The sequence below is a fragment of the Xyrauchen texanus genome, chromosome 35 (genome assembly GCF_025860055.1).
Source record: "Xyrauchen texanus isolate HMW12.3.18 chromosome 35, RBS_HiC_50CHRs, whole genome shotgun sequence".
NCBI lineage: Eukaryota > Metazoa > Chordata > Actinopteri > Cypriniformes > Catostomidae > Xyrauchen > Xyrauchen texanus.
In genome coordinates, this window is record NC_068310.1 from 29,478,157 (window position 1) to 29,492,772 (window position 14,616).

At 37.0% G+C, this 14,616-nt stretch overlaps 1 protein-coding gene across 1 annotated transcript in view; it reads right to left on the minus strand.

Moving 5' to 3' along the window:
- Positions 1–14,616, minus strand: part of LOC127628389 (plexin-A2-like) — a 212,101-nt gene that overhangs the window by 4,298 nt on the left and 193,187 nt on the right. The window contains exons 26-30 of the mRNA XM_052105112.1: positions 13,749–13,845; positions 6,152–6,342; positions 3,282–3,451; positions 2,846–3,058; positions 2,592–2,742 (exon numbers count right to left, since the gene is read on the minus strand). Coding sequence (XP_051961072.1) covers positions 2,592–2,742; positions 2,846–3,058; positions 3,282–3,451; positions 6,152–6,342; positions 13,749–13,845 — 822 coding nt within the window. The remainder of the gene's footprint in view (positions 1–2,591; positions 2,743–2,845; positions 3,059–3,281; positions 3,452–6,151; positions 6,343–13,748; positions 13,846–14,616) is intronic.

A 14,616-nucleotide genomic window follows, 5' to 3' on the forward strand; every position in this document is an offset into this window, starting at 1 on the left:
TTACATTATTCTGTGAAACTTGCTATTTCATTAGTATAAGGTGCCTTCCAAGTCAAACTGTGTGTTTTACTACAAACATGGTTGTATTGATTAGGGAGTATTTACAACTTATGACTAAAGCAGTTTATGACTATATGTCTTTAGCAGTCATAAACATATTAAGATAGAGGCCTCATTTGATTAATTTATGGCATCTTGTTCTCTTACTCTTTGTGAGTCTGAAAACTGCAGGTCTATGCAGGAAGACTGTGCAATACGCCTTATCCAATTTTTGTGAGAGCGCTAATTCTAAGCGAAATTTTTGTGCCAGCACAAAGTGCAAGTTTGTGTGGGTGGAAGTGTTTGCGCTATCTGTGGGTGTATGTGTGCAAACTGTGGGTGTATTGTCTGTTAATGAAGTGGCGCAAAGCGCAATTTACTATTTTCCTAAGAAAAAGTTCATTGTGATGAGACGTTTCAGCACCACGTCTGTTTTCAGTGTAAACTCTAAACTTAGTTCCTATTTGCTGTTTGGAGATTCCACCAGCAGGTTGTAATATAGTTCATATCCAAACTCTGAATATATAGTGGAACATCAAATTATTTCCCTGATGATAACAGCTGAAGCCATTTTATGAAACAAAAACTGATGAGATAACTATCTATAAGTCATGGTCAGAAGATTAAAATGTTTATAGTGATTCATCTCATAATTGTTCATAGTTAATCACAATTAATCTCAGATTTTAAAAGAAGGAAAATTTGACTATAAATACTTATTTCCTGTCATAATGCATTTTTTTGTTCTTTGGAAAGAACAATAAACAAAACAAAAAAACATTTTCCAAACTCAACAGTGTAAAGACAGAAATTCACAAAAATAGCTCCAATTCGAGTAACATTAAACATTATGGCTAATGTTCGAAGATAAATTTGTCCGAACTGTCCGGTTGTCATTCACTTCAAAAGCTCGGCGGCAACGGGTACAAAGTTGAAATTATATGAAATTTGGGCAGATCACCAAGCGCTCTTGTCCACGGGAGAACAAGCTGAACAGTGGGCTTGTAAGAACTGACATGCTTATGTAGTAAAATGCCGACTTACAAAAGACGCGTGAAGGACTTCAGTGAAGTTCTGCAAAGTCCCTTTAGCATTAAGTTTATAAGAAGTTCTTTTTCCAGCACTTGATCATTGAAACAGACACGCTGTTGCGTGTTTGTTTTTAGTGTGTAACCGAGTGTAATATCCCCAATAAACACATCACAAGGGTTCCGCCCTCAGTGTTTACAACTTACAAGGAGATGAATAAAATATCAGTACATGCCTTAATCACGATTAAGAAAAATTAACGGATTTTAAATTAATCGCATGCGTTAACGCATTCATGCTGACAGCACTAATTATTATTATTATGTTTATATTTACAATTGTATTTATGATATAATATGTATTGGTATTTTTTCACCTGTTGTCATAAAGTGAATTTTAAGTCACTGCAAAAGGAACCGGGGGAAGAAGTTGGGATTGATTACATTTTCATTTTGTTTCAAGTGTAATTTGAATTTAGAAATATTTTTGGTTGAATTATTTTCTGTTTCGATAAATTAATATAATTTTTTAAAATCAAAACTTAACAGAACTGAAGTGCGTGCCAATTCAATCACTATTAATACTAGACATGATTAATAATACTTACATTCTCTATCATTTAAAAGCAGTGTACATCCAAATCCTTATGAGAATCACATTTTCTATGCATATAAAAGAAGTGTGTCACTGTCATAGTAATATGCCTGACATTCAACAAAGACGCAGTAAATGCACAAAAGAATGCAAGTCCATATTTCTATTCTTCTAATTCATTGCATACAGTCCATTTACACTACCAGTTCTTAAGAATGTGCTGTCTTGGTTTATATCGCTGGTGCTTGACAGGGAAAGGACTATAAAATAGGACACTTGCCCCTAAACTTAGCGCATACTAACACAAAGATACCAAAACTTCATTGCCATGCCCATTGACTTTGCGCTTATGACATAGCGCTGCATTCAGCGCTAGCGCTCTTAAAAAGGGCCTAATAAATGTAATGTTTAATACATTTTACACCTACATAAGTTTAAGTTTTGTGGCTGTATTGAGGTATTTTGAATGCCAATGGACCTTAATCAGTGTAGACATCATTAGAGCTGCAACAACTAGTCAATAAAATAGATAATTATCAATAATGGACAACTAATTTCATTATTGATTAGTTTTGATTTATGCGACGAGCACTGAGAAGCTCCATCAGTGACGTCACTTTACAGCCCAGTGAAAATGTTTTGAATGACTCCAAGGTACAACATATTGGACAGACTGTCCCCTAACCCACATACTGTAACCTTGTTTTTGTTTGCATCTAATTAAAAATGGCATCTACTATGACAAAAATCTGTGGAGAAGCAGTTAGTTTCAGTGCAGATCAGATAAAATGAGTCAAGTAGTAAGTTTACTTTGACAAAAATGAGGGTTCACTATATGCTTTAAAATCATTCCTGATGTGAATGAGCTTAAATTGTATTTTGTTTACCGAGGACATAGAGCTTTAGCGTGTGCACAATATTTTCCTCACCTCTTCGCTGTACTTGCTAATGTAGGAGTAAATCTCATTGAGAGCACTGAGCATGTTAAACTCATTGGAGTGCAGTCGTGCCTGTTCTGCCAGATAGGCATTCATGTCCTGATCGCTGATGGCTGGCAGTCTGTTAATGTCAGCATAGTACCTGTAGTAACAGACAGGGGGCGACAAAAATAACACAAATCAACTTTATGCTGTTTTGCTTTTTGTACTATGGTTTTATTTACATTAGATTGATTATATTTTACCTTTCTACCCAGTTCTTGTAGTTGGGGATATCTTTAGCATAAAGCAGCTTATTAGAGGGTGAGTCTTTCCCCAGTCTGTGTTCAGATGTGGAACAAGAGTCCATGAAGGTTTGAGCCACCACGGACAGACACGCGTCCGTGATGCTGCTCTTATGGATGTCAAACACAAATTGGGGATTCTTGATCACATTCACCCAGAAACGCAGAGGAAGGCTGCAGGAAAAAGACGACATGGACAAACAAATTGCGGTTAAACTGTTCTATACTGTAGATCATATTCTGGTGGTGACGATGTTAACAAATTACAATGTTATTTAAATATAAAACCATTCATGGCATGGGGCATGACTTGCATGCAGAACATACGTTTGAGATGTGTAGTAAGTGTAAATTTAATTCTGGAGGTTTGGCTGTGTGAAAGAGTTTGCCCTCTTACCAGTTGCTTTTCCAGGTGTGGCGGACGTCAGTGTCATGGATGCCGTGCTTGTCTGCTTGCTCATCCAGGAAGTCGAACATGTATTTGATAGCTAATGGTAACGCACTACCTCTGTGCACCGTACTGAAAAGTGTCTCGAACAAATCATCCACAAATTTTTGCAGAGTACCCTAAGAGAGAAATAGAGAAGACTGTTAAACAGAGTACCAAATGAACATTCAAGGGGCCTTTAATCGTAAATACAATGTAAAAATGTTCGCAAAAAGAATGTTAAAATGCTACAGTAAAAAGAACTGGTAATTAGTTAACTTGTATCTATATGTGGCAGAGCGGAGGGCAGGGCCGGGTCGTGATTATACACACCCGGTCCCTTATCAGGGTAATTAAGCCTCCGAGAGGGATAAAGGCCGATGACAGACGGTGGTGCGACGAGAGAGAGATCGTTTATGCACATGTCCATCATGTGTGTGTTTGTCTTTTAAGTTTATCATTAAACCTATTATTTATATTGTCAAGCCGGTTCGCGCCTCCTCCTTTACATTGATCCCTTTACACTATATTATGTATATTTTAAAATGTATATTTTGCCTATATTAAGCCATGTACATGTAGGCAATGTTTACAGTGAACACATGCTAAAATTCATTTAAACTATGTGAACCATCACATATGATCATATTGAAATATTTATTATATGTATTAATATTGATTATGATGTGATAATTATTGAGTATTTGTTAAAAAAAAATTTCCTAACACTGAGGTGTTTTATGTTACATTTTATGTTGTTTAGTTTAACTTTAAACATAGAGGCACCAAAATGACAACCTGAATGCCTAAAACATGGTCACTGTCAGTTTTAACCCATACATTTAAGAGGTCTTTTTTTTTTTTTTTTTTTTTCCTACACTTTCTTGAGGTCCACATTTAAGTCCACATACAAGATTTATTTCACCAAAAACTATTGTCTACCATCATTATTACAAATGTTGTTTTACACAACCATTATTCATCCTATCTATGACCCTAAACAGGCTTTTGCTACTGTACCTTTTAGACCTCTATATGTAAACAGGGTTAAAAATACATTCTCTGAAAAACCTAAATATCTTATGCAGTGTTCTAAAACAAGATCAATGTAATTGATCATGTTTTAAGGATTTTTTAAATATTTTTACAGGAAAACAATACATAAATTATTATAAAAATAAGATTTTTGCCCTAATATCAAAGGTCTTACTAGAAAAAAAAAATATTATGATCCAACGTGAATTTTCTTGATAAAAAAATATGATCACGTCTGGTAACGTGCATGTAAAATGGCTATAAATAGCATTTTATCTTAGCATAAAGCTGACAATTTACACAAGGTTTATTTCTATTTCCTGTGCTCCAAACTTACTTCAAACTTACTTCTCTGTCAGCTCGTATGAATGTAACACATCATAAGAAATTGTTTCACCACTGTTTAAATGCACTTTAGATCGCATCATTTCTATGTATAAATGTTTTCCATCTGAAAGGACTAAATATTAAATGAATAAATGACACTAAAATGCAACAGTAATCTCTACAGTAATTAAAATACTTTTTGAATATAACTGTATTCTAATTACCAGTTTAAATTGAAACTGCAGTGGATTACAGTTACTTATATTTTGTATTTTAAAAACGTAATCCCATTACATGTATTCCGTTACTCCCCAAACCTGCATGTAAATGACTTTTGACCAAGATGTTAAACAGAGATTTGCCATTGATGTGTAAATGTTGGCATTCATATGTAAATGTACTTGTGATTGTGATGCCATAACTAAGATAACTGGCGATACGATGTTATATCAATATCTAGGTCACGATATGATATAATAATTTATTTTTGGTGTATTGCAATTCAAAAATGTGATATATAGTGATATTAATCACATTTTAATCATTGCTTTACATTCTTATTCATAGGACTTCAGAGAACTGTTGCCAAATCACCAAATGCATTATTAAATTAATATTAAAGTGCTTAAAATAATTTGAATTTGAACCATTTATTTGTGAATATAATCAATACTGACCCTCAAATAAGTCTGTTAACATTATTTTTTTCCACACTGTATGTTGGAATAGATTCTTTAGTGGATCACTTTTGTGTTCATTTTAGTTGTGACAGAATGTAACATTACTCAGTCCATTTAAATCTGATTCTAATTTGTAATATATTATTACTGTTGTTGTAATTATGGTTACACTTTAAAACCCTCTGGCTCTTATTTTTGTGTGACACTGCAGGAAGAACTTAAGAGTTTCTGTCTGTATGCTAGTTCATATAATTTTTTATATGCTTCTCAATTGCATGCTCTGTGTGTGTGTGTGTGTGTGTGTGCGTGTGTGTGTGCGTGTGCGTGTCAACAACAGATCAGTACTAATTTCCTGAAACGACTGTATTTTCCTCTTTAAATGCATCCTTTTGCGATTCCCAACACTATTCTATGGCTTACAGGGACGCTGAATACAATGCACGAGTCATATGAACTACTTAATTATGCTTTTATGCTTCTTTAATGTCATACTGGATTGTGACTGTAATGACCATGACACACAATAACACACAAAACCAGAGATCTGAGAAATGCACAAATGACCAATAGATGACCACTTCACTTCAGGGGAAGTCTGGGGAACTTTAATGTTTAACATAAACAATGCTTTTTTGTGGATCTTTGACAATCCAAATGTTGGCAAACTCTAGATTTGAAAGAGGAAGGCGGATTTTGAATAGTCTATGACGCGTCCATTTTTTTTTCAACAACTTTTCTGTGTTGTATCACTTTGTGAGGACCAAAGGTCCCCCATAAGGATAGTAAAACCTTAGTTACCTTAGTAGCTAGCAGGCGGGTGAGATAGATCTCAGATACCATCTTGCTGCCTCGGTCTCCTTCCTTCTGGTCACCATGCTCATGGTTCTTCACCAGGTGCCAGACTTTAACTCCACTCTCCAGGTCTGGGGTGATCATGGGAGCACGAGACCGGAGGCTGTCTGGACTTCCTGTATACCGGAAAGTCGAGTCTGCAGAGAACGAGAAGGAAAGATGAAAAGAGACACTAATGATATTCTTAGGGGGAGTTCAAACCTAACTTGTTCTTGCAGCAAAAATATCTTAACACAATGCAACAAGCAGAACAGAACGCTTGTCTCGAGAATAGTTCTGTTTCTTTTTAAACGTATCTAAAACAAATGCGGTACTCCTGCACAAGATACAAGACAGTAAGATGTGGTGCAATGGTCAAAGATGTCCATCTAGAACATGTTTACATAGAAAAACTATTGAAAAAGTGCATAGGGATGCAAATTCTTTGTGACACTCATGCCACTATTCTTCCACGCTGATGTTCTTTTGGATGAATAGAAAGAGCACAGCCCTCTCACATTTCATTTACTCTGCTAACCCCATGTATCTTTTTCTCTCTCTCTAGGGGATTTACTCCATTTTTATACTAGATGGAGTCAGATGACTTGATGCTCTCTGGTCTCCTCTTAAAAGGCTTCATAATTGGCTTGTCCTGATTCATTGTGCTGCCGACATGCTTTAAACGTCTGTATCGGAGGACCTAATCAATGCAACTAAAGATTTCTAATGAGTTAAGCTCTCCCCCAACCTCCCAATCAATCTCATCTCATTCCTATCATGTTAAGTAATCAGTCTCTTGCTCACTTCTCCAATTAGATCTGTCAGGGTTTTATTTCGCAGAGCTGAGTGCTCTCTTGGGAGGCCAGATTGGTTTTGCACAATTGTGGTATAATCTTCGGTATCCTATGTCTCTTTCTCTCTATCCCTGTCACCTGGCATCAAGTGGCATGTGAACAGAAAAGGAAGGCAAACAGCCTCTGCTATTTTGAGACAGAAGTGTAATTTTGAACAGATCGGAGTCACAAGCAAGGACCCGGGAGAAATGGACTTGCGAGCGAACGTGTGTGTATGAGTGTGTGATGGTGGTTTTAGCGGTAGGGGGTACAGGAAGAAGTAGATTAGAGATTCAATCCACCTTAAGCTACTGCATACTTAACAGCCTGTTTGGAAATTGCCACACAGTTGGCATTGAATGATTACTACAAGAGTTTGTATGTGTGTATTCGTCTCCCACAAGGTGATGGGCCTATAACACTAGAGCTGGTTATCATCAACTACCTCACGATATAATACACTTTGCACTACATATGGAGTGAGATCAAAAAGCTGAAAAAACATATTGAAAATCTGGGATTCCAAATCTAATTAAAACCTTAAAATAAACATAAAAAAGCATACATCATTTGACATAAAATTAATATGAAATATTTATGATTCTGCATTAGAATAGAGCAATATAATGAGAAATAGAATCAAAATATATTGTGAGTGTTGTGTATTTGATGTTTGAGCCGCTTTCCTACAGCAGCTAGAGGTATGTCAGCAATGTTATTTTGGGACAGGGGTGCTGGCATGCTAAATTGAGCTGAGCTGCTAAGTGTTGAGTATTAAATTTATATGAATCAATCAGTGGGTGTCTTTCCACAGCTGTGCCTGCTGTGCCATTGCCATGATTGATAGGCACCAGTGTCCTGCCAGACGAGATGCTGCTTTTTATGCACCACACACAAGAGCAGGTTGTAAAAACAGGAAAAAGAAAAAGAGAGCCATCTCTTTTGTGCCATTTCATACCTATTTCAGTCCACTGACAAATCAAGATAGCTTTTCAGAAATGGCTACGTATACACTGTGGTGTTGCTTACATCTATGGTTATTTGATTTTTCCCTTTTGAAGTGTTCCCTGAACTTTAAATGTAGCTATGTTTGTAAATGATAAGAGCAGATAATTGTTCTCTCTCATTAAAGACCCCATGGAATCAAAACAGCATGGGCTTTTAGTCGATGTCACTTACATTTGAAGTCATCTATATGCCAGTGTAACCCTAAAAGTTGACAAAATGAACCTTTAGAACAGTGGTCACTAAATAGCGGACTGTGGTCCAGGACTGGACCTCGCCATTGTTCCATCTGGCTTTTGCTGCCCCATCTCACCTTTTCAATACTTCAAGTGATCTCAGAGTCTGCAACTCTGAGTGCAGCCCACGAAAGGGTATGAAGTGTGTTCTGTAAAAGAGAAAAGTATTCGAGGATACAGCGCTGAAAGATTAATGCTATCTGCGCCCAAGCGATTGCGCTGCACACAGCTCTGTTGTTTTGTCACGCTGATCAATTGAAGAATAGAAACGGTGAGATGGGGCAGCAAATGTCAAGATGTCTCGTGGGCCACATGGAACCAAGCCGAGGTCCGAACCTGGTCTGCTATTTGGTGACAGCTGTGCTAATCCTTGCCCACTTTTAAAGAGACTGTTTTGACTTTGATAGGTTTTTTTTTAAATTATTTTATTCTTCTACTATTACTGCCAACCTGAAAATATACAATTAGGCCTACTATTTCAAAAAACTAGGTTATGGTTATGGATGTAACCTCCATTCCCTGATGGAGGGAACGAGATGTTGTGTCGAAGAAGCAACACTAGGGGTCTCTCGAATATACCTCTGATCTATGAAAAAAGGCCAATGAGAAGTTGGCAGACAGAATTTGCATGTCCCGCCCCCGGACATACGTGTATAAAGGCGGAGAAATGCGTCTGTTTCATTCAGGATTTTTCTGAGGAGCCGTAAATGGTACAGCCACAACAGCGGCTCGGCTCGGCTCAGCGACGTGGCCGGGACGACACAATGTCTCTTTCCCTCCATCAGGGAATGGAGGTTACATCCGTAACCTAGACGTTCCCCATCTGTCGCTCATTTTGACGTTGTGTCACTCAGAGGTAGAGGAACAGGTGTGTGACTCGCAGCTCGCTGCATAAACGACCATCGGCTCCGAAGAAAATTTCTGAATGAAACAGATGGATTTCCCCGCCTTTATAAATCTGTCTGCCAACTTCTCATTGGCCTTTTTTCATATTTCAGAGGTATATTCGGCGCTCAAGATAGACCCGTAGTGTCACTTCTTCGACACAACGTCGAAGTGAGCGACAGACGGGGAATTAGCATTACTTACATGTATGTCATTTCATAGCTATACTGACTACTAACACCATGTAAGTTATTGTCCGAACCTTTGCTGGGGAAGAAATCTAGAGACCGGACCTCTTGTAACTTTAATTTAATACCCCTGCTTTTGAAGATATGGCTTTAAAAATGTTGTCTTTCTCTTTTGGGAAATGGATAAATAATATTGATGATTCATCTTGCGTTACACAGATCTATGTCCAATCAAATGCTCTCTAGTGTGAGAATGTCCTGCCCCCTAAAACCATCTGCAAATGACTAGCACGTATCAAGTCATGGTTTATGGCTGTGACATAACTAAAGCCTATTGGCTCTTCAAAATGTTCCGCCCCAAATTTCAATTTCAATAGGAAATACATCAGCACAGGAAAGAAAACTAAATTCACTAGGTGATTTCATAGGCTTTTTAAACGACACATATGTAAAAAAAGTATCAAGGTATCCTCAAGATATGATGAGCACAATAATGTAATTTGACGATATGGGGCAGGAAAGTCCCTTTCAAGGTAAGTAAGTCCAAGGCAGCTATATTCTATGTAAACAACTGGCATACAAATACAGCTCCTATCTACCTGAATGGGGAAGGACCAAAAACTCTAAAAGGGTTGGCCAAAATTATAAACAAAAACATCAACATTTCAAATCAGCAGTAAAATCTGACAACAACGGTATCATAATTTGCCCATCTTAAGATCAGATCCTGCAAAAAAGCAATTTTTTTCAGGCTCGTCTAGTTTATGTTAACTGAAAGGCGTTCTCTGTATCTAAAAGGTGATTGGCTATTATACATGTAAAGCGGGATTTTCTTTTCAGTACCCGCCATATTGGTTGTGCCAATTTCTCTCATTCGTTTTAAAACAAGCGGTCCATCGCAGGCTAAGCAGTCTCTGAGCGTGTTTCGCACAGTTCTAGCGAATTGATGGCAGATGAGATGTTTGTGTATTTTGGCAGTGATGCAAGGTGAAAACTCATGAGATGCTAAATTTGATTGCAGACACTGGTATTTGGCTGCTAGTAATTTGGATTTTTTGCACACGTGTGAAGTATCATTGGCAGTGCATAATTAGCAATCAGTGAGTGGCCTGCAGCTCATTGTGATGGAAAACGAGAAGGGGCCAGATGGGGAGCCCTGTGGCACTTCCTAAAACAACGCTATGGGGAAGCAGCTAATGTGTCCATTACGGGTGGCTTCCAAACTCAGCAGAGAATCAACATTATTGAGCTTCACGCTAAACGCTAACACCTCTCTCTCTGTATCTTACACTCTCTGGCAAGCTCTCTCACCCTCTCTATTTTTCTCTCATTCTCTAGCACCCGCAAGGCTCCCTTGGGCATCCCGCAGGCTGCAAAGCAAAAATGCAGTGCACGGCTTATGCACACATGGTAAACACAGTCATCAGAGCCATAATTTAAAGCTACAGAGCTCTTCATACATGGTTTATAGAAGTGGTTCTGAACTAGAAGGTAGCAACTCAAAACTGGGTCTTTAGGTGTGTTTTGATAGGTTGCACTGCAACCTATCAAAACATACCTGAGATGCTAAATGCTAAATGCAAATAATAAAATGCAACTTACCATATAATCATGGATAGTTAGTTATTTATCAAAACAAATAGGTTTATCAACTTCTAAACTAGAGGAGAAAATGGTCATGTTAAAGGAATGTTCTAGGTTCAATACAAGTTAAGATCAATCGACAGCATTTGTAGCATAATATTGATTACCACAAAAATGTATTTCAACTCATCCCCCTTTTCTTTAAAAAAAGAAAAAATATGGTTGAGATACTTACAATCAGAGGTGGGTAGAGTAGCCAAAAACTGTACTCAAGCAAAAGTCAAATTACTTACAAAAATTACTCAAGTAGAAGTAAAAGTACTAACATAAATAATTACTTGAGTAAGAGTAAGAAAGTATCCAATTAAAAGAGTACTCAAGTAGTGAGTAACTCGTTACTTTCACAAATGATATAATAGAGGTTTACTCCCCTATATTCCATTACATAATACACATTTAAAATGTATTACAGAACTATTATTATTAATGAAAGTCATCATTCACAATCATGTTGTTCAAAACCCATATGACTTTCTTCCATGCAACACAATAAGGAGATATTTGACAGAATTTTAGACTGAGTCACCATTTAATTTCAGTGAATGGTTATATATATATTGAAAGCAAATGGTGAATGAGATTGTCAGTCCTTAAAGTTCTGTCTAACATATTTTGTGTTCCACATAATACAAAGCGTCACACTGGTTTGGAACAACATGAGGGTAGAGAAATGATGACAAAATATTAAATTATGGCTGAGCTATCACTTTAAAGAGATAGTTTACCCAAAACTGAAAATTCTCTCATTATTTATTCACTCTCTTTCCATCCCAGATGAGTATGACTTCCTTTCTTCTGCAGAACACAAATTAAGATTTTTAAAAGAATATTTTAGCTCTGTAGGCCAACATTTTGATGCTCCAAAAAGCACTTAAAGGCAGCATAAAAGTAATCCATAAGACTTCAGTAGTTAAATCCATATCTTCTGAAGTGATATGATAGGTGTGAGTGAGAAACAGATCAATATTTGTCTAGAAATCAGGGGGCGATATGCAGAGAAGAGTGTGAGTCAACATAAAACTCAAGAAGAAGAATGTGAAAGTGATCTGTTTCTCTATTTCGCATCCACACATATCACATCACTTCTGAAGATACTGATTTAACCACTGGAGTTTTATGGATTACTTTTATGCTGACTTATGTTTGTTTGTTTAGCTTTAAAATGTTTGCACCCATTCACTTGCATTGTATGGTCCTACAGAGCTGAGAAATTCTTCTAAATATCTTCCTTTGAGTTCAGCAGATGAAAGAAATTCATACACATCTGGGGTGGCATGAGGGTAAATAATGAGAACTGTAATCTTTGGGGGAACTATCCCTTTAAGGGCTCTTGTCAGATCTGGATGAATTTGTCAATAAGAGAGGTTTGGAAAGACCTCTAGTAATTATTACATTGCAAACATGAAAATGTCCCACAAGGACATTATATATAATGCTGAAATATAAACCAAAGCAAGATCTTGCTTAATTAATGCCTTCTTTTGCTATTTCATAGCTTTTAAAATCCTGTGTGGATTCTTATTTCAGTGTAGTTACAGTTTTCAGTGTCATAAATATTTAGATCATTAGTTCTGTACAGCAGTGTAGAACATTAGTTCTGTACCGCTGCACTGTAAATGCAGAGTACCCAGCCCCAGAGCTCCGACACTCACATACAAATTCACTCATTTCCTTCACTTACTGCTGAGATATAGTACACTAACTGCCATTCACTATTGGAAATAGTGAATAAACGATTGCGGACACAGCCACTAATTTTGCCATATGCTTGCCTCACGCCCGCACATCTCAGACCATCTCATGACTATAATCTTGAAATATCAGCTTGTCTTGGTGTTAAAAGAAGGCATTGCAAGACAAAACAATTATTTGTTTCACTGTGTGGAGCGAAGAAAGTGTTTCTCTTTGAAAAGTTTGATGCTGCTGTACGGCTCTGCGTGCGCATCTGTGTGAACTTCCGCTCTCGTAAAAGTCCCATTCAATAATCTCTCAATAAATTACACATTAATTAAAATTAAACCCAGTACTGTAACGACAGTAACACCACACATTGTAAAGAAGTTTAAGTAAAAAAATTCATTTGAAATGTACTTGAGTGAGAGTAAAAAGTACCCACTTTTAAACCTACTCTAAAAGTACATTTTTTCCCAAAATGTTACTTAAGTAAATGTAACGGAGTAAATGTTGCACGTTACTACCCACCTCTGCTTACAATGGAAATCAATGGAGGGGCCAATTTATTATGTTAAAAATACTCACTGTTTCAAAACCTTTTCTGTGTAAAGTTGTAGCCAATTTTACAAATCCATTACCATGACGATATATTGTCAACAAAACCAAAACCTTATGATTTTAAAAATTACAATTTAAACAACTTTACATCTCAAATAATACATGAGTTTTAACAGAAGAATTAATGTGCATTTATAAAATAAGCCTCACATTTCTGCCTTTAATCCTTCCAAAAATTGGCCTCATTCACTTCCATTGTAAGTGCCTCACTTTAAACCACCATTTTTGCTTTTTTTTAAAGAAAAGGACGAGTCAAAATTTATCTTTGTTGTAATGAACACAAATGCTGTCGATTGAGCTTAACTTGCATTGAACCCAGAACATTCCTTGATTTTATGAAAATATTTGCTCAATAAACAATTTTAGTACCGTGTTGGTATTCCACTTAATGTCCAATTTAAAATCAAAGCTGTTGGAACCACCATTTTACATCAAAGATTCCTATATTGTGAAACAATGAAATTGATAGACAGCTACTCACCATATCGACTTATTGAAGTTCTGGAGATGCTCGTGGGTGGAATGTTGTAGGAGGATGTCTGCTTAGGTACCAAAGCAACCACACAGCGGTCTGATACCTGTATAAAACAAACATTGTCAAGTCTCTTTCCTTTTCTCATAATAATTACTTCAAAGTTCTAGGAAAAAAAGCAATATTTAAATACTTCAAAAAGATCTGTTCCGGTTATAAATGTATAAGTAGTGTTCACTCTGTTCTTGGATCAAACGCACATTAAATCCTTTACTTGAGTAAACACACCACAGAAAGATTCACCTATCATGCTCTACATAGAAAAGAAAATATGATTAGAGAAGAAGCCCATTTCTGCATATGACAGCACATGAGATTTCCTTCACTGGGACTTATGTCACTCTTCAGTACTTAAAGGGATTAATGATTGATGGAGTAGAGCTGATAAACGGGAGGCACATTGAAATATGAAATGTAAAAGCATCATTCACTAACTACATCCTGGGCACTTAAGACAGAGTTTCAGCACTAAGCTTAAACAGCCCTGTTGAAAAACACAGCTTAAACCAGCCTTAGCTGGTTTGTTGGTGTTAGCTGGTCTTTGGATGGTCTATCTGGTCTTCCAGCCTGGCTAAGCTGGTCTTCATCTGGTCTAGCTTGCCTCCAAGCCTGTCGAAGTTGGTCTTAAGCTGGTCATGTTGGTCTTCAAGGCTGGTCAAGCTGGTCTTTAGATGGTTTAGCTAGTCCACCAAACTGACCAAGCCGGTCTTCAGCTGGTCTCCCAGCCACCCAGCCTGGCTATACTGGTATTCAGCTAGTTTAGCTGGCTAGCAAGCAATTCCCAACCTGACCAGATGACAAGTGCCCAAAACCCTTA